The sequence below is a fragment of the Aythya ferina genome (assembly GCF_964211825.1).
Source record: "Aythya ferina genome assembly, chromosome: 6".
Taxonomy (NCBI): Eukaryota; Metazoa; Chordata; class Aves; order Anseriformes; family Anatidae; genus Aythya; species Aythya ferina.
Window position 1 is genome coordinate 4715559 of NC_140303.1, and position 19699 is coordinate 4735257.

Consider the following 19699-nt stretch of genomic DNA (forward strand, 5'->3'; position numbering starts at 1 on the left):
AGAAACAGTGGCACTGTTCTTGTTCTGGTTTAAATATGGCATTTATAAAAATAATAAGAAAAATAAATGATAGTCCCACCTTTTCAGAATTGTTTGTTTTGCTTTTTGAACAGGATCACCACTGTTACAACTTAAGCAAAGACCTTGAGAATCTCTGATCCTATCAATGGAAAAAGGATTTTTCTTAAATTATGGTTTCACTTACAGCTCATGCTGCCATACATTAAACAAGAAGCCATGAATCCCTTCACTGTGAGTGAGATATTTCATTCTCTATATCCTAAAGATCAAGCTGTAAGAGCTTCAACTATCAAATTTCACCACATTCAGCCACTAACATCAAAAAGAAGAGGAAACTCTCAGTACGCCAGTTCTAGCTCAGGTCTGTCGCAGAAGCTTTGCTTCTAGATGGAATTCTGAATTCACATCTACACCAAGTTTTTCCTTAAAGAAAAGCGCTGAGATTAACCTCAGATTTGACACCTTCCCTAGGATGGTAGTTTTGTAAGAGCTTAGCCTACTTTAGGTGTCTTATAAAGTAAAAGGAAAGCCTTGCATCTTCTTGTGTTACAGATACTTCCACTCTTTGAACTCACAGAATGTCTAGACCATTGAGCCCAGAAAGTCTTAGACAAAGATGGAAAGCAGTAGTGCCCTTGATAAGCAGTACTTTGAAAGGTTTTGTGCTTGTTTGTGTGTTGTTATTCTTCAAAACTTCTTCTAAAGAAAGAAAGATTTAACTAGTAACTCAGAAAGTTGATTCATTGGTTTGAGAAAAATACCCAAAAGCCAGGAAAGAACACACAGAGAAAAACTACTCTTCTATACTCTTGAACCTTATGCTACTAACAAGCTATAAGCTACAAATATAAATCTCACAGGTAGAAAAAAAAAAAAAAAAAAGGAAAAGAAAATACCTCTGGTTGAAGAGAAGAAAGGACAACCATTCCAGCCTATATCACTATAAGGTGCCCCTACATCATCTGTGGGTCTCTCCTTTATAGCCTCTGAGTCCTCATCGTTCACTTGCTAGCTTTTTTGAACCTGGTTTTCCTCCTCATTGGAAACCAGCGTCAATGTCTGCCCACACGTGTGGGTATTTTCTTGTCTGGGCTTTGCCTGTTCTTTAAGAAAGCATGCGAATGCATGGTCAGAACAAAGATAAACGAGAAAGGAAGCTAAAGCTGCTGTAGGGAAACTGCAGCCTTCACATACTCATTATCACAGAGAAACAGGAAAGACAAAATGATGGTGTGATCCTGATCTTTAAAGAAAAGAAAATCGAAACTCCCAAATTCAAGCAGCATCCTACAGGAACATGCTACCCTGTCATCACACTAAAATATTACATATGTTCTCCTGAAAAGTGCTTTTGAACAATAAGAAAAGGAGAAATGAAAGGGTTCAATGAAAGCTGGGGAAATTAAAAAACTGTCACAGAAAAGACTGATCATACAGTCTGTGGGTTTGTTTGTTTGTTTTGTTTTGTGTTTTACATGTATTTTCCAAACTGTCTTCAAAACAAAGCTGCTTTAAAACAGAATAGTTTTACACTTTGACAGTTTTAGTGGTGGTCAGTGCAGGTGCCAAGCTGTGGAGGAAAATTAACCCAGCTCTAACCCACTTGTTGGAAGCTCAGATTACTTGCAACTCACCTTGTTTAAACTACTGAGGATATCAACCTACAGTTTTTGCCAGATTTGACCTACATTTGCATCAGAAACAGTTTCTTCTGCTGAGTGTGATCACATGCACAGTAGCTTTTAGAGTTTATACTCCATCTGAAGCTACTGCCATGAACAGTTCATCCAGGACAGTCCTGGAGAAGGCTGGGCATAGTGCCCAGCTTACTTGTCTGCCCCACATGGTCAAAGCAATAGGGTCTAAGGGACTGGTGTGGATATCAAACATCAGCATGTTTTTGAGGCCTCTACATCTATTCAAAGGGCTTCAGGTAGCTAGGATTTACGAATTCCAAGGGAGACGTACATATGGCCATTACAATGCCTTCTGGCACACCACACACCTTGGAGACATCCAGGACTCAATTCACAAGTTAGACTACATCCAGCCTTTGTGTGTTAAGTCGTTGCTACTTTATATACACATAATGTTTAATATAATAAAAATATAATAATTTATATATATATATATTGTGGGTGGGAAAGAAAATAAATAATGTAATACCTATTTTTTTTATATATTTTTGTTTTTATTTTTCTGATTTTTATTCAACAGGAGTTTTTACTCTTGCAGAAGACACTTTTCTGCCTCCAGCATTGTATTTGCTATTTCAAATACAGGTAAGTGCTCTTCTTTTTCAGTTTTCTTGGCACTCTTACTAAAGACTTTAGAATGAAAAATAAATTAATATGATGCAGCATAACACAGTGTTTCAGACTTATTTCAGCATTTCCCCCAGCAGCCCTGGGGTGCAGTTCCTTGGCTGAGACCACACCAGGCTAAAGCAGTGCAAGTCCTCGCTTCTTGGAACAGAGCTATCTTTACATACTGAGAATTTCAATTTGTTTTAAAGGCCCTGCATCAGCCTCCACAGAAGATAAGTTTTATCAGTCCAGTGTCAGCAAATTGATAAAGAAGGGCACAGGACTGTTCCAGCACAAGCCCAACACAGGCTTGCTTAGTGGTGCAGTCAAGTGCTTCAGCAGCTGATGACTGCAAACGGAAGCTTAATGGGGTGAGCACGAAGGAAGAATTAGAATAAATGCCACCTTTTGGAAGAGAAAGCAAGTGGCTAAACAGCTTGGGTGAGACAGGAAAGCAGACATAGAGCAGAGAAGCAGCTCTGCAAAGCACGGCTGGATTTCAAGTTACTCTTGAGTCATTGTCAGGCAGTATGATGACACTTCTGCCTGGATGGCTGCCTGCACATCCGCAGGTGTTACAGGAAAAAAACACACAGTCCCTCTTGCAAGATCTGATCTACTTCAGAAAGAGGTTGTTTTCTGGTCTCCTGAGTAAAACCTTTTTCAATTAAGGCTTTCCCATTAGAATATGTCACCCCAATTACTTCTACCACATATACTAAACCCGAGGCTGATAAATCTTCATGCTTTATCAGGATAAGAGTAATCATCTGGAAAAGTTTATACCAGATAATGGAGAAGGAAAAGATTTTGTCCTTCTGTATTTAACCCAACTACAAAGGCTTGGAAGCAATTTTGCAGTGGTGGCAAGTGAACTGGACCATGAGAGTACTGTGTGGACTCCCATCACACCAAACAGTACACTGTTTGTGGGAATATGAGAGGAGAACCAGCATATGTGGCTCTGTACCTCCTCCTTGCCAAGTCAGACAGCCCAAAGGGACCACTGGGAGTGAGTCCAACAGACTGACCCCTGAAGCTGGCCTGATCTGAAGGAAGGGCTGAGCTTGCTTTGAAGGCCACGTGCCAGCCAGGTAGGAGGATTCCCACTGTCTCTGCTGGAGGAAGCTGTGATTTGGTGTGAGGAACGAAGGGTTAGACTGCTCAAGGGATACCCCAGGAGAAACCAGGAGACTGGTGGTATGGGAGAGGAATGTGAGAAGTCTGACCCTCCCATATCTCAATGAGCCTCACAGACGAAATGTTAGAGCTGGGACATGGTGCTGGATTTGTGCAGCAGCCCAGAGCAGAGGTTGTGGCATGACCTGAGAAGTGAACATGAAACCCAACTGCACACCAACGATGGGGCACGTAGGCTCTGGCTGTGTCTGGCCATGATGCAGCTAGGACCAATAGGCAGGATGCAAGTAGCAAAGTACTTTTTAGGCCATTTTTCTCCCAGTGGTCTTCTTGTAGAGAGTGCATGATGAATGCGAATAACCATAAGCCAAGAAGTGAACAGACCTTTGTGCAGCTTGAGGGCCGTCCATGAAGATAATGGGCCAAATTTTTGTATAAATGAATGCTTCAGTAGACTTCTTCATACTTAGCCAACAGAAAATATTTGGCTGCTGTCTCTGGCACTGATGGTAGGGATAGTGCCAGCTGGTGTTCTGATAAGGCAGCTACTAACAGATTTCACCATCAAACAACTCTCACTGAAATCTGTCTACTCAGAGATGCCTGGGTAGACAATATGCATTAGTCAGAAAAGAGGAATTTCTTTGCTGTAAGAGAGGAATGGAAAGCACATCATTTCTACACAGTTGAAAGGAAATGGGTACCGCTCTATGCTGACTGCTCTTCCTCATCTCGAAATGCAGCGGCAGGGATGCTGTCTTGTCTTAGCAGCGTTGAAGAGTGTTTGGTAATTATAAATATCTGTCAGACCTTTGGAGTCAATATTTGTAGGTAGATACCTGACCGCATTTTGAAAGCAACAGATCATACTTGCCATGTTTTAAAATGGATTAAAAACCAAATATGAATTAAGAGACTAAAGTCAAGTCCTTATTAACTACAATTTTAATACCATTTGACTTGACACAAAGGTGGAACTGCATTCAAATCACTTCCAATTTTTGATTTTTATTTTTTTGCCACTTGTATGACTAACTGAAACTTAGTGAGATGTGTCTGAATATTTGAGAAGAGAACTACGGCTTACATACTGATGCTCAGGTAATACACAGGAATTCTTTTTAGTGGCCAAGTTTATGCAGCTAATTCCTCACATTCAGCATTGACTGTACAATAATCCTTTTGACAAATGAGGAAAGAGGCAGAGTGCTGCTGAGCATAAAATGCGTTATTGCCTTGCACAGATCTAGGACATGTAGATGAGTGAGGATTAATAGTTGCAATTAGAAATGTAAGAGCAGACTGTAGATTGTGAAAATAATTAGCAGGTTCTGCAAAGAATTTCCAGCCTCACAAAAATGTTTTAGTGCAGGATATGTTTCAAATAGAAACAATAAAAGAAACTCAGCCATGCTCTTCTCATAAGGACACATTTGGGATTGTTAGGCCAGGGTTTGAAAGCTTGCTGGCTCCTTGACAAAGATGGCTCAATGTTTGCAGCCAGCCAGACACCATGGCCCATGCCCCCATTTGTCAGGAGTGCTCAGTTTCAGCAGAGACTCTGCAGATTCAGAGACCTGCAGTAAGGTGGAGAACTTGGCAAAACGAGCAGTACAGAAGCAGCCAAACGTACCGGCCATGCTGAAGCAGCCTGGCAAGAAGCGGTGCTGGCAGGGAGGCTGAGCTGCAGGGCACTGGAGCTGCGCTGATCCACGCCAAGGTGCCACCAGAGCCCCCGAGCTGCTGTCCTTTACAGATCAGCCGCTCTGCAGCTGCATCCCAGGTGGGCTGTCTTTGGGATTGAAATAACTAAAATGCTATTTAAAAGATCATGAATCATGCTCGCTCAGCAACAGAAAACAAGTCTAACCTGCCTTTCTTTTCTCTACTTGAAGGTAATAAGTGCCTGGAGTTTGCAATCTCTTAAGAAACTGCAGTCTACAATTTATCTTTCCAGAAAGCTCTCTTCTCATGGCTCTCTTTTCACAGTTTCCACAAGACAAAGACAGTAAAGGTACCCCGAGAAACACATTTAAGAACATCCAGGGTGAGTTTGAGATGTAATAGTAAAATTGTAGCTCATTGCCAGCAATTTCACTGGGTTAAACCTTGCTTCTGGCCAGGGGACAACATCCCCTACAGGTATGGTTGGAAGGGGAAAGCCTTTGCAAAGTTTGCAACCCTCTAACTTGGTGATGAATAAAAAAATTCTGTCAGGAGAGAAGCGTATAATGATCAAGAATAATGAAACGGTAACAATGCGTCTTGCCAATCAATAAGAACGCTCTCTTTGTAAGAACATATTCTTTATTTATAGATCAGGTAGCTTCCGCAGAAGAGGGGATTTAACAGTTTTCAGTCTGGTGTTGGAGAAAGACTAAACGATGATGTGAAATTACCTGGAACACTTAATCGGAGATCAAAAGGGTGTTTTTTCTTTTTCTTTTTTTTTTTTTTTTTTGTAAGTACAGCTTTAAAAATTGTATTATTCCAATATAATTCCCATTGTTGCTGTCAGTGTGGAGTGTCTAAGTGCCTAATATATCTAACGCAGATGTGCCAAAGGGCTACAATTAAATCACTCTGCACTCATCTTCTGGTACCAATCAACTTTTTCTTCTCTTAATGAACAGACACATGCTGTTTTATACAGACTCTGATTGACTGGTTGATATGAAAACATAATGTGGCAGGAGCTGGTGAAAAATGTTCGTTATTCTCTCTGTTTGGAACTGCAATAGAAGTGAGTAATTGTTTCTGATTGCAGCAGGCACTCTCGTGCTGGCTGATGAGAACTATGGTGCTGGCACAGAGGTTGTGTGACACCTCCATAGACATCAAAGCATTCCCAATACACTTTATTTTAAATGCAGAGCACTGCTTTGAATCAGTATTTTTCTACTACCTGGTCCATAGATGTCATTTTCTATCCTGTACAGATTTCAGAATAGCCCTAATTCAATATTATAGCTCAGAAAAATGAGCCAGGGAGAGGCAAAGCAATTTTCTCAGCATCTTTAGGTAGCAGAGCCAAAATAACCAGTGCAGGAGCTCCTGTCAGACTTGGTATACAATTCAGGAAACTCACATTCCAGACTGATCTCAGTGCTAGAAAAAGATGAAAATTTTCCTGAACTCTATCAATTATGTTGCATCAGAAATGAAGGCTGGTGATAGGACTGGGTGAGGAAGTAATCTCTAATCTGATGAAAATCACCTCCTCAGTATCTCTGCTCCGTAGAGACAGCAATGAGCAGTACCCCTGTCCTACCAGTCTACAATCTTTGTGGTCTCTGAGGCCTGGGCAAACCCATTCTGTTTCTGTGTTGCTCTTAACACCTTGGTAGAAAGCTGAGGTGGCCTGAGAAAAAGGGCATCTACAGACAGCTGAAACAGAGCACATCACCAAAACATGCTGGGTTACTACATGCTGGGTAGAAAACAGTAGGAAAACACATTGCTGTTGTAGCATATGAAGACTGTTGATGCAGGAGTGCAATACATGTTTTGGAGGGAAGAATGCAGTCAATTATGTCCCAAATGCAAAATGATATTGCACCCAAATTAATTCTTTGGAAATAGCTGGGACTTTTAGCTACTTCTAAAATCAACATCTTAAATAGCGGATACGGTGAAAAACAAATGGATTCTGATTTGGGCTGAATATGAAGGCTGCCATTTCCTACGTGGATGGCTTGGTAGCATGGTGCCTGGGCTCAGCACGCCCATATGAGTGCAGCAGATGCCCAGGTAGGTGCGCTCCGCTGCCCCAGAGCAGAATTTGCTTCCCATGTACACCAAGACTCTCCCACTAAGAGCAAACAGCGTGTGCTGTTCCTGAACTAAGCAGAAGGCTGAAAAACAACAACAAAAGCAAACCACACCTTTTCACCATGAAAGAGCATGAAACAAAGCATGGAAATTGAATTGTCTGAGTGTGTACATTTTGGTTACAAGCACTTAACTTTCCCTTCCTAAACAATAATAATAAACTTTCCTCGAGCAAAGCACTCAGAACAAGAGCCAGAATCAAATTACAAACCTGTGCCTTTTGTAAAGGGATTAAAAAAAATCCCACTTACAATTGTCATTTGACAATCAGTGGTTCCCATAAAGGCATATTTAATACTATGTTGCAATGACAGAATTGCATTACATTCCTCAGTAGATAATCATCGTTTTAAATTAATTTAAAATATTGCTGTGCTCTTTAGTGGTCTTTGCAAGTTTAACCACATTTTTTTGGTGTTGATTTTTGTAAATCTATTTTTGTTTGTTGGTGGGGACTGCTGAGTTTTGTGTAGATATTTAAGCCCAAGACGGCGTCTTAGCTTAGCCATCTGTGAAAACAAAAACCTTGTAGAAATATAGCTTTGAATAAATGAAGCACTGAGGGAATTTCATACTTGATATAAATAATTGCAGCTATAGCTTGTTGCTATGCAGTTAAGAAAAACATCTCTTATCCTTGCTGAAGACCCATTTCTTTAAAAGGTTTCACTTTTAAACATGAAGACAATGAAACATTAATATTTTTCCATCTTCCATTTCAAGTGTGTGTGTGAGATCAATGCCTTGCTGTCTGTTCTGATAAAAATGAATGTAAAGGCTCTGGAGAGGCAGCAGCTGATGCTTACCAGCACCAATGCTTTCCATGCACAGAGCCTCAGCCAAAGGCCAGCAGGGCTCAACACCGAGGTGATTTATGGAAGGGCCAAGCATGAGAAGGCTCTTTCCATTTCAGGTGGGTAAATGGGAGCTGTAGGGTAGGCAGGTGGCATTTACTGTGTATGCAAGAAAAGTCACTTTAAAATGAACACATGGAAAAAAAAACACTGAGTGAGGGCACAGAAGAACAAAAAAAAAAAAAAAGGAAGCAAAGGCTGTGCTAGCAGCAGCAGGTTTTCGCACTTTTTTCCCCATTTCAGCCCTTGAGAACAGGCATATTTTATTGCAGGGCAATACTTGTACAGGAGGGCTGGTTTAAGTACCTGCCCTCCCACAGTTCACCATGACAATGTATTTAACCATGACCATGTATTTAACTGAGCCATGAGCTCCAGCTCCAAAGCTGAGCAAAGCACATGCTGGACACAATCCTCAGAAGCCACGGACTCGACTCCTCAGTGACTAAAGCTCCTCCGTGATGCCCACCCTGAAGGCACAGAGCCGGGGTCATCAGGTACTTGTTGCAGGGCTTGGGGCTCACCAGGGCAACAGCAGCTCTGCCTTTTCCACCCCAAAACCATGGAAATGCTTGACCAATATCAAGCAACTCCCTCTCCACATGCCACTTCCATTTCAAGCCTGAGAATGACTATCAGACTATCACCTGTGTGATAAATACATAAAACTATTATTATAAGCTATCATTATAAACTATTAGAAGCTATTATATTCCCATCTGTTCTGTGCTTATTGGAGCAAATTTCTTCCCCAATTTCTCCACTTCAAGCCCCAAAGAACCTTTTCTCAATGTCCTTTTGGACCTCCCTAACACTGCACAAGGTTTCACACAGGTCCACAGCTCTTAGGGAGGTCACAGCTCCCTGCCTGCGTATTGGGGAGCATATCTGGATACATGCATGGATATGTGTAGGGAAAACAGCAAAACCAAAAGATTTCTTCAGCCCCAAGGAAAGCTCAACATTTTTTTTTGCCTTCTGTTTGTCATGCTTTCCCGAGGAAAAAAAAAAACAAAAACAAAAACACAAAAACATTGGACTTTCTTGGCTGAAAGCTGTCATCTCCAATGAAAAGCTGATTATACAGTGGAAGTAAATAATAAAAGCATGATTCTGTCTGGTTGCCTGGGCTAAATTCATGAAAAACTCAGTTTGCGCTCAATAATTTCCTCATGAATAGCAGTGTTTTCTTAAGGAAATAGTGACAATTTGCCTTGGACCAAATTAGTGAAGATATAATCTGTCTTCACATTGAAGATGTCAAATTTGCATGCAAATAATCATGGCATGAAAACTGGTGGTGTCATGTGGCTTTAATGATGGTTCGCAGGAAAAACACCAAGTGAACAAACACCTGCTCTACGGCTTCTGTGGGTTGCCAGCGTATTATTACTGGTTCTGACCTTCTAATTGCCTCTTTATTTTCTGCTCCTGGCTGCACAGTGAATAACACGAGTGCTCTTTCAACTCCTACGTGTCCCCCCCCCGCGCTCCCTCCTTCCTCCCATCTCTCTTGGAAAACAAATAAACTACCAATTTAATGACTAACTAGCTTGTGCTCTCTGAAGAGTTTCCCGAGCTTTTGTAGGAACGGTGAGCCTTGAACATTTTGCAAGTGGAAATCAGGATCTTTGCCTCTCTGCCTCTTTGCTTTCCACCCCTACCTGTGGCCCATTGCGGATGGGGAAAGTGCCGCAATGGGGGGCAGCCCCCTCCTGCAGCCCCCCTGAGACGGGGGCACCGCTCTGCTGCGGGTCCGGAAGCTCTCCCGGTATCACCGCGATGGGGAGAAGCTCCTGAAGGGGCTGGGGCAGGGGCAAAACCCCGCGGTGACACCGGGCTGGCAGCTGGAGGGTCCCCGCCGTGCTCTGGGGGCCGCTGCAGTTATCACCCGCTGCCAGGCGATGTCACCCTTGTCCCGTGCTAAAGCGGGCACGGGCTAATTTGTCAGACAGACCGCCAGGGCTGCCCGGCGCCTTGCTTCTTGCTCCCCTGCACGGGTCCCTTCCCCGTGGGCACCGGGAGGTCCCCGGGGGCCGGGAGCCATCCACCAACAGCGACACGGGCTGAGGGGCTGAGCCAAGGGTCCCGCTGCCCTGAGGCCGCACTAACCCAGCTTTTATTCTCGCCGCTGGTATTCCGATTCGTAAAGTGGATATTGGAAGGTGAGCAGGATCGGTGGCATTATTTTTGATCTGCCTACAGCTAGGCTTCATATTCATCTCTTCAGTGTTCATGACAGATGCAAACCCTCAGCAATGATAGGTGGCAGGGAGAAGGCTTCATTTTCCAGGGAGCTAAATACCCCGGCTTTCCTGGCACATCATGTGCGCCGCACAGAATTACAAGTTCCATCCCAAGTCATTCAGGGACAGGTGTCCTTCGTCAGCGCTTAGAAACTGCCCTCCTGTCAAACTTTCAAGACGATTGCATGCAACTCTTGTCCTCCACGAGGTGGAAGGGAAATGAGGGTTAGCCCTGCAGGGAATACTGGCACCCTCATCTGTTACACAAGGACTGCAGAGAAGCAGATAAAGCAGGCGAGCGTAGGAAGCGTGGCCTTATTGAGGCATATAAATATGCCTTGGATTAATAGCTGTTTATTAAAGCAGGTTATAAAACACATTTTCAAAGTTCAGATGAGTGACCATCTCAGCCATTAACATCCCTGGCAAATACTTAGATCAAAGTTTTATGACCTCTATTACGGCAGATAGTGCTACCTGAAAATGTCCACTTTTAAAGTTTTATTACTGTCAAATTCCTTATTTAGACCAGTGATTTGACATTCTTGCATGAGCGAACATTAAAGATTTTGCCTTTTTAACCTCCTAATCCTGCTGCATAAATCATTTACAACCGATTTTGTCCTATGTGTCTTTTTGGTGTTATTGGATTCTTATCTTTCATTCCAGTCTAGGTTTCCGATTTAATATATTAAAAACTTCAGTTCAGTTTTGCTGTCCTTATTAAGATACAAAAGAAATAGAAGCTTATAAAGTGCAGAAAGAAAAGCACAATATATAATATATGCTTAAAGAAAATGAAAAAGGTTTAATTTAAAGGGAAGGAAGATTATGCACCCCTCTCCTGTGGCACCCCTTTACGACTGCTGTACAAATGCAGAGAATTACTTTGTGCAAGCACAAACCGTGCTCTCCCTTAGCCGCCTTCGCTCAGATGCTGAGGTCAAGCCCCGTGCCCTGGGTCTGCCCAAGGGCTCCCCAGCAAAACCTGCCTCTCCAGGGTGGACCTGGAAACCTCCATGGGGACCTGCTAGCAGGATCAGAATCCGGAAGGATGTGGATGCTCAAGCATAAAACCCTCCTCTACTACCCCATCTTGCCTTCTCCTTCAAGTACTTACCCTATAGCTGCATGAAAATGTAAAAGCAAAGCCCATTCCCTCAGCAGAAAAACAGCAACAAAACACCCACCCTAAATATAGGGTAATATAGGGTAAATATAGGGTACTTCTATAAGTAACAGAATTATTTATAAATAACAAATAAGCCTGGTATGTGGGGAGTGGCCTCTGTTACAGGTTTTCTCATGACAAAGAGGGACTGACAGCTAGAAGGCTCAAAAGTTATGGGAAAACTCAAGGGACCAGATTGGTTGTGCAGGGTCTGTATTCAAGGCTCTGGCTACACCCCTGGTAACAGTACGACAGAATATCAGGCTACCAGGTTAGCTGACAAAAGGCAGCTCTGATCCTTCAGGAGGGTACACCCAAGAAGCCTAATGGATGGGTGAACCTGCAACAACAGCAAGATCACACTGCAAATTAAATATTCATCCAGTACAGAATTAGACGCTTGAGTCACTACTGGACACAGAAAGAGAGGTGATTAAAAATACATATTTTTTGAACAAAGATGAAAGGTATAGCATAGAGAGATTTTATCCATATTTAAATGAAATCAATCTGCTTTAAATAAAAAAGATCTTGTTCATGCCTGAAGTGTATCTGCAATTACATGAATTTGAAAATCAAGTAGTCTTCCTACCCTATCCCAGGGAGGCAGATATAAAAGAAATCTTAATATATACACATCTCAGACCCTGTAGGTGTGTTTGATGACTTGGCTGCACCATGCTCGAGGACCCCAGTAGCAGATGGAAAGAGTAAGAGTGAGCAAACTCATATTCCATTTCCTATTTACCTGCCTATGTATGTATAAAGCATAAACCAGACACAAACAGTAACTGAAGCAATACTTTGTGGCTTAGTCTCAGGTATAAATACTTTTTTAGTTGAAAGTAATTTTTATTCAGGCTGAAGGGAATGAGGCACCAAATGGTCTTTTTGGCACTTACAGCTGAAACAATAAAGCCCTGACCAAGGTGCAGTGCAGGATGAGGAGTGGGCAGCTGGGTGGCTGTGTGCTAGTGCAGTGGCTAGCAAAGCAATGCAATCCTGTGATTTTCTTCCAGGGGCACCCAGCTGGCCCAACACTGGCTCATGTGCTTTTCCAAGATGTCTCATTAAGAAGGTCAAGGAATAACCAGGGATCTGACAAAACTTCACCTGAGCTTTTCAGGTTATTTTCAGATTTGGGATTTGACCAAACAAAAAAAACAAACCTGGAGCACAGCTGGGTAACTCTCATCACCAATCTCCAGAGACCCCAGTCCCTCTGCGTGGTCTACATGGGACAGCTCTGTCCTGAGTTTCAGCTTCCCCAGAAGGAACATGCCCTGAAACCCAACTGTGATCCCATCCAAAGAATGGGACTCAACCAGCATCATAAAGCTTCTGGCTCAGGGTGGTAAAATCCTCACAGGTCCGGCTGTGATGTGCTGCTGTAATTAATCCCTGGTTAGGCTGCCAGTTATTGCAGATGCCCTTCTGCAGACAGAACAGGATTTTTCCCCCTATTTATTTTTCTGCAAGTTCCCTGACCTGGAAACCTGACATTTTCTGGTTCACACTTATGCACATTTCATCTTTTCTTGAATCCTGTTTAGGATCTGTACTGACAGCAAAATGGCACAAAAAATAGAGTCTGCACCCACCCAGAGGAAATACGAACATCACAGCCTTGTGAGAATGCTCAGCCCCAGTTATTTCTCCTCTGCTACCTAAATTCATTTTTTTCCAGCATCCATTTTAAGTTATTGCTTTTCTGCACAACATTTTTTACATGCTGCCTGGCTCCACAACTGCTCTTTCAATGCAGCAAATTAAAAGATTTGCCCTGTTGCAACATTCTTTAATATGGACAGAAACTAGCATTAGTTTTTCCTTGCTTCTTGAAAAAAAAATGGCAAAAAGATAGGAGGAACATACTCTAGCAGCTGACAAGCCTGCCTCTGCTTAGAGCATTGCAGAAACTGCCAAAGATTACTGGATTTGTGCGAGAATAATACCTATGTACCGCTGCCAAGGTCAATCAGCCCTGTGCACTGCTGGCAAATGCAAGTTTGTTACATAAGTAATGGCCAGCGGCAATCAACCTTAAATTTGGCATACACTTCTCCCCCCTCCCCTCCTTAGCCCCAAATGTTAAAGGAAAAATATATTAAACTTGTTATGCCTTAAGCTATTTTTCCTCACTTGTTTATTTTCTACTTCTCTTCCAGCTCAAGATGCTCACATCTCTGGCTACGAGCTCAGTATTCGATGAGGGCATGGTGATGTTCTCATCTTCTTTGCAGAGTGCTGGGATTTCATCCCATCGGTGGCATGGAAATGCCAGTAAGAAAGCTCATGAAAATGAGCACTTAGTTGTTTAAGGTGGGTCGTTGCAATGTAATCCTCCCACTTCATCATGCATATGCATTTCTTCTGTCCACCCTGTGCCAAAAACTGGTATTTCATATTCTTACTGAGCATAGCTGTTGTTTACAGTGGATACCACCACAGACTGGGATAGACTGCCCCTTCTAATGCCATTACTTGGTCTAAACAGACAGGCAGGAATTGTGTGCACACCTACCACTTGCAAGGGAGCAGCACACACAGGGCTGAAATGGAACTCCTGGACCAGGGATGGGTCACCGGGATCACTTAGCACCATTAGGGCCTCACACCATCCCCACCAACTGTTTCTGAACTATGCATTTTCCCTCCCCGGAGATGAAAAGTCACAAATAAACAGCAGAGCTAGTGAAAAAGTGGTTAACAGGAGATTTAGCAGAAGAATAAGAGAATGTGGCAATAAGCCCCCACCATTTCTTACATTATCTGAGAGCTGTTCAGCCACGAATTGTCTGTAATAATTAGCATGAGAATATCTCCTTGATGACATTCATACTGCATAAAAGGGTCTGCATTTCCTCCATCAAAGTGCATATTTATGAACTGAATCTCCGAAAGACGGAGCCTTTGATAGTATTATTTTAATATTTTTTTCGCATATGATTTAGAAGTTTAAACTTCAAGAAGCCCTAATAATAAAAAAGACTATCAGATTTCTGCTAGTCACCTCAGTTTCTAGTAAACACAAACACATATATGGGAGTCACTGCTTAAATATGAAAGTGATAGACTGTACGAGATAGAAAGACATGAATAAATTTTCTTTCTTTCTTTCTTTAATGATCCTGTGAATAGTGACTAGAAAAACCCAGCCTTGAATGCTGAAGCCATTACTTGGCATATGGTTTTCTCATTTCCCATCTATTCCTTGACCCCGGTGACAGGCTGTTCTAAGCCACACTGAAAAAACTCTTCCTGTGGAAGTCTGCACATGTGTATGCTTCTGTTCCTTCATTGCTCTATCCTTCTTTTTTTAAATCCCTGATTATTGGCATTCCTCATAACTTAAGCCTGCTTCAGAACCAGGCCCATGAAGGGCAGGACTGCAGGACTCACCTCTTCATTAGGAAGTTGGAATGAGTACTGCTGGTACATAAGTTAGACCTGCTGTCACCAGCCCATTTTGAGGGCACGGCTTGCTTAGATTTGGGCAACAGCAGTTCCTCTTCTCAAGTGAAAAACTTTATGGAGATTTTTTTCAACAGAGCCTGCTCAGAGCTGACAGACTGGTCACTTGGTTCATTCACTGCAGTCCTGATGTTACTTGTCTTTTGTTTCAGCACCTTGAAAACTGAAAACCCTGAAGTCTGAAAGACAGCTGATAGTTGATTTCTGAAGTGTTTGTAGAGAAAATACTCCCTGTTATTATTCTCCTTTTGGCAAAAAGGGGCAAGCATGTGAGTTATCCCAGGCTTGGACAACTCAGCCCCAAAAGGGGACCTGTGAAGGGAACGGGCGTATGAGGCTGTGTGTAAGAGAAGGTGATGGGCCACCACAGCTGGTGTTGTGGGATGCCAGGACAGTTTACTCCCAAACCCAAGTGCCCCCACTATATCTTCTGCACTGCCCACCAGAAAAGAAACCCCCATCTATTCCACCTTCAGCTTCTAAGACTTTGATGCCACTGGTAAAGAGATTAACCTGACTGTGAAGGCCTGATGCGGATTTATGAACTGCAGTGTAAAACAGGTTTAGTTTCTCACTAGTTTTTAACTACTGCTAATGCGAAATTTGGAAAGTTGGAGGTCAAACCAAAAGGAAATATTTGTGTGGTACAAATTCTCTGGGAACAGAGGAGCTCTTCTGAGAGATACCCACCACAATGTTTTTTTCTACTATATTCCACTGCCTAAAATCTTCCTATAAGCTTTCTACGTAGTTACATTATTTCAAAGTTGTCAGCATTATGCAATTACAATTCCTGTAGATAAATCTGATTTCTTTTGTTAAAAAGCCCACCATTTTAAGTTGCATAATTTCAACATTTATAGTATTTAGACAAATCCTTTGACATTTAGCATGCATCTCTAAAGCTCCATTTTTAATATAACTTCTATATTCTATTATTTCACAATAAGTAATTTGTATTTCTTTCACGAATACATGTATTGGTACATTTTACGCATCAATAAGATAATGGCTAGTGCATTTCCTATTCTTAGGGATAAGAATGATCAGGGTAGATGCAGGCTAAATCTCCTTACTAACGAAAATAACAAATATTTGCTAAACAAATAAATATTCAAGGCATCTCAATTTTTCTGAAAACTATACCAAAATATGGTGTACTTATACTTATGTTTCTAAATAATGGGGTGTCACAGACACCAGTTTAATGCCCCAAGGAATTTAAAAATATTTTTGAGATTTTCCATGAAGAATTTTTCCTGGTATCCCCAATTAGCTGGTAGAAGATTTGGCAAAAAAATAATGTATTCAGCACTGACAGCTGTTCAGAGCTATTCTGATCTTCTCCTGATAAAACACGTAGTTGAAGAATCTAAGTATGTGCCTCTTAAATAAGAAGAAACATAAATTTATAAGGTATACTTCTGATGGACATTACAGAATTTGGTTCAGAGGCATACTGAGAATATGATATGCTATTTTCATGTATCTATTTTGAGGAATATTGAGAGGTTTGAATACTACACTGCAACCCTGCCATTACTCCACCTTTTCATAAAACATAACACTGCTATCTAGAAATAACTCTTACCCAATCTGTTGCATCATAATTTCTTGGTTGAAACACCACTGGGGACCATGGAAGTGAGCTCAGGTGCTGGCCTTACTCAGAGTAATGCATAAATGTAGAACAGCCCCACTTTATTTATTTCTTCATTCTGAAACAAAATAAAAACAAAGGGGTGGAATCAGTCAGAAAAGTGATAATAAGAGGACAATACTGATCTGTACATCTCACAGACAAACATTATGAAATGTTTTTTTCCTGATCAAAAAACAACCAAACAATTCATAAAATGCAGAAGTGTTTCAGAAAATGTTAATTCAATGCAGCCAGAAATTCTTGTGGGAACAGACATACCAGTCTTGAAGGATGATTTTTCTTGGTCCTGAGACAAAATTTTTTATCAGAAGAAAGAATAATTGATAGTTCAGATATCCTCAGGATGTTGGGAATTCCTTCCCACTCCATTCAAGCCTCTGTTTTGCTTCTACAAGGAAACTTAAATCTGAATATTCCAGGTGAGCATTTTGGCTATTGTGTAATCTGTGATGGGTGAGATTTCACAAAAGAGCCTTGCAGGGCTTTAATTGCATCCTGACTTTGCACAAGATGTTTTTTGGATGTCTGACAAAGTTGCTGTGACATTGAAGGATGCTTCCAAACAGCAGAGCAGGGCCGTGCTGCTGCCCACTCCTCTCTCTGCCCTACTGCCTGCTTCCTGCTGCAAAACCAGTGAGAAACAGGAGCAAATGGGCAGTCTCATGCTAATCAGGCTATCAGAATGAAAAGTCATGCACATGAAAGGAGGAAAATAAATCCTATTACTGTTGGGATTGATTTAGAAATTGCAGTTGTTTTACTCATCATTCTTATTCATAATTCAGCTCCTCATTACAAAAGATGGAGGGGAGCATGCCCTACTTTTCTCTTTGTGATTTGACAGCACTTCCACTGAGTAGCTTTGCCAGGAGAACCACTGGTTGCTCCATTTCCCCTCCTGTGGTCTTGGACCTTCCACAACAAAAAAGGAAAGAAAAAAATCTAGAAAAAAAAAAAAAGTGAGGGAAACAAAAAAAATGTCTGTGGCAATTACAGCACCCAGTGGCTTGCATCAGCCCTTTCCTTGATGTTTGCCTACAGGCTGGTCAGCTGACTGGATCTATTTCAACTGAAGGGAGGTTATTTGCTCTTATTAAAGACTGGAGGAAAAAATCTAACCTCTAATGGCTGTGACTAACAACCCAAAGTCTGCAATCTCCATGGAGCAGGAGGCTCCAGAGCATGTCAGAAAGAGACAAATGTAAGTCAAAGACATGAAACTTGACAAGGGTGGTGAAGTCTTCTTACGTACTAGCTAGTGTCCCCTGTTCCTGCTGAAGGTGTAACCTGTAGATCTTCCTATGATGCCTGGGAATGCCAATGTGATTATACATGCACACACACGATGCACACCTGTATTGGCCCTACCATCATGCAGTTACATGACATCCCACCTACTTTCACAAACCTTCCACCTGCCATGCCTCCACAAGGCTGGGCACCTCAGCACAGACACAGTTTTGATAGCAGCACACAGGGGATGGGGATTATCTGTCAAAAAATCTGATCTCTGTTGACATAGCCCTCAAGCAATGTATCAAACAGGAGCTGGGGAATTTAGTTGCCCATACAAAGCCATTCCAGCTTCCTACAATGTCCCTTAATGCCTTACAATGCCCTCAATAATTTCTGTAGAGTTCTTCTGTTTGCATAGCCCTGTTTCTGAAGAAATTGCTGTCTCCAATCAGTGGAAATGCTGTACCATTTCTCCAACTCATGAAGGCTTGTGGCTATCACGTAGTGCCTGTGTGCTTTGGCAGATCCTTGCTGCCCCAGCAAGATGTGCTTGCTCCTGTGCCTGAACATGGCTGCGTGATTCCTTAGGACTTTGCCTGACTCTGTGCTATATTGTCACCTGGAAAGCCTTTCCTCAAAGGAGTTTATTTTCTCCTGTACCTTGACAGCCATCAACAAACATCCTCAGCTGAACAGATAGTACCAGCAGGAAATATTTCCTGATTTGCAGGAAATGCCCTCCTTTCTTCTCAGATTATCGTCAGCAGTGTAGGCTCAGGCTTGCTGTCACCCACCTATGTTACTGTTGCCTGTTCTTTCTATTTGCTGAACCTTTATTTTGTACTTACTTCACCCACATTTTCCTTGAATTATAGAGCCATTCTACCTGACAATACTGCTAGTTCAGTTTCTCCCTCTCTGTAATTTCACACGAATGCTCCCCATACTAAGCAGGATCTATTTTTACAGGTCTTTTACTCTGTGTTGTTTTCCATTTCTTTCTCTTGTGTATTCTGGTCAAGGGAAAACAAAGAAAGAGGCAGATTTTGCTACTCATCCTGCAAAATGCCTTATCCAGGAGAGAGCATGCTGTAAGAATAAAAATGCCATAAATCTGTGCTTTGACAGGGGAATGATATTTGAACTCATGGTACTGGAGTGTTTCACATAGCTCGTGTGGTCTAAACCAACAAGACAGTAGTGAACTATTAAAATGCAGTCAGTAGTACAAGTTCCTCTTTTTTTTTCTTTTTTTTTTCCTAAAGTAATGTCCACTTATTTGCTGATGCACACCAACTAACTAACTGCTTTTGACATCTCACAGCTAAGCCCAGCAATTTCACTTTGGAGCACAGTTTCCCAGGAAGGCAGAGAGAAGACTGCTCCCAGGAGCTCCTCCAACACAGAGCTTCTCTCCACCAGAAATACTTCATTCTGCTTCAGCAATCTCAGTGGCAGGATTATTTGGCACATGCACTGCAAGATCAGTTTTCTATCCAGGGCACTGCCTGACACTCAGGGCCGAAGACCAGCCCAGCGTTGATTGCAACACTGGGGAAGGCCACCGCCACAGTTAGGGCCATGACATGGAGTACTCTACTCCCTGTTTGCCTTTAGCTGCTTTCTGCATGAATGCCAGCCTGCTAAAAACAAGGACCACAAAAGCTGCCTTTTGCCCACCCACAAAGCAATTTGTTCACTGGCCAGCAGCCAGCTTGCAACCATGGCCAGTGAGCTGCCCCGGCGTGCACACCATC

The 19699-nt window shown here is 42.2% G+C and overlaps 1 protein-coding gene across 1 annotated transcript in view; it reads right to left on the reverse strand.

The window, feature by feature from the left end:
- Positions 1–19699, reverse strand: part of LOC311438552 (uncharacterized protein) — a gene marked incomplete at its 5' end in the record, with an annotated part of 410467 nt that overhangs the window by 159589 nt on the left and 231179 nt on the right. Inside the window, one exon of the mRNA XM_084523032.1 lies at positions 16635–16761. Coding sequence (XP_084379158.1) covers positions 16757–16761 — 5 coding nt within the window. The 3' untranslated portion in view covers positions 16635–16756. The remainder of the gene's footprint in view (positions 1–16634; positions 16762–19699) is intronic.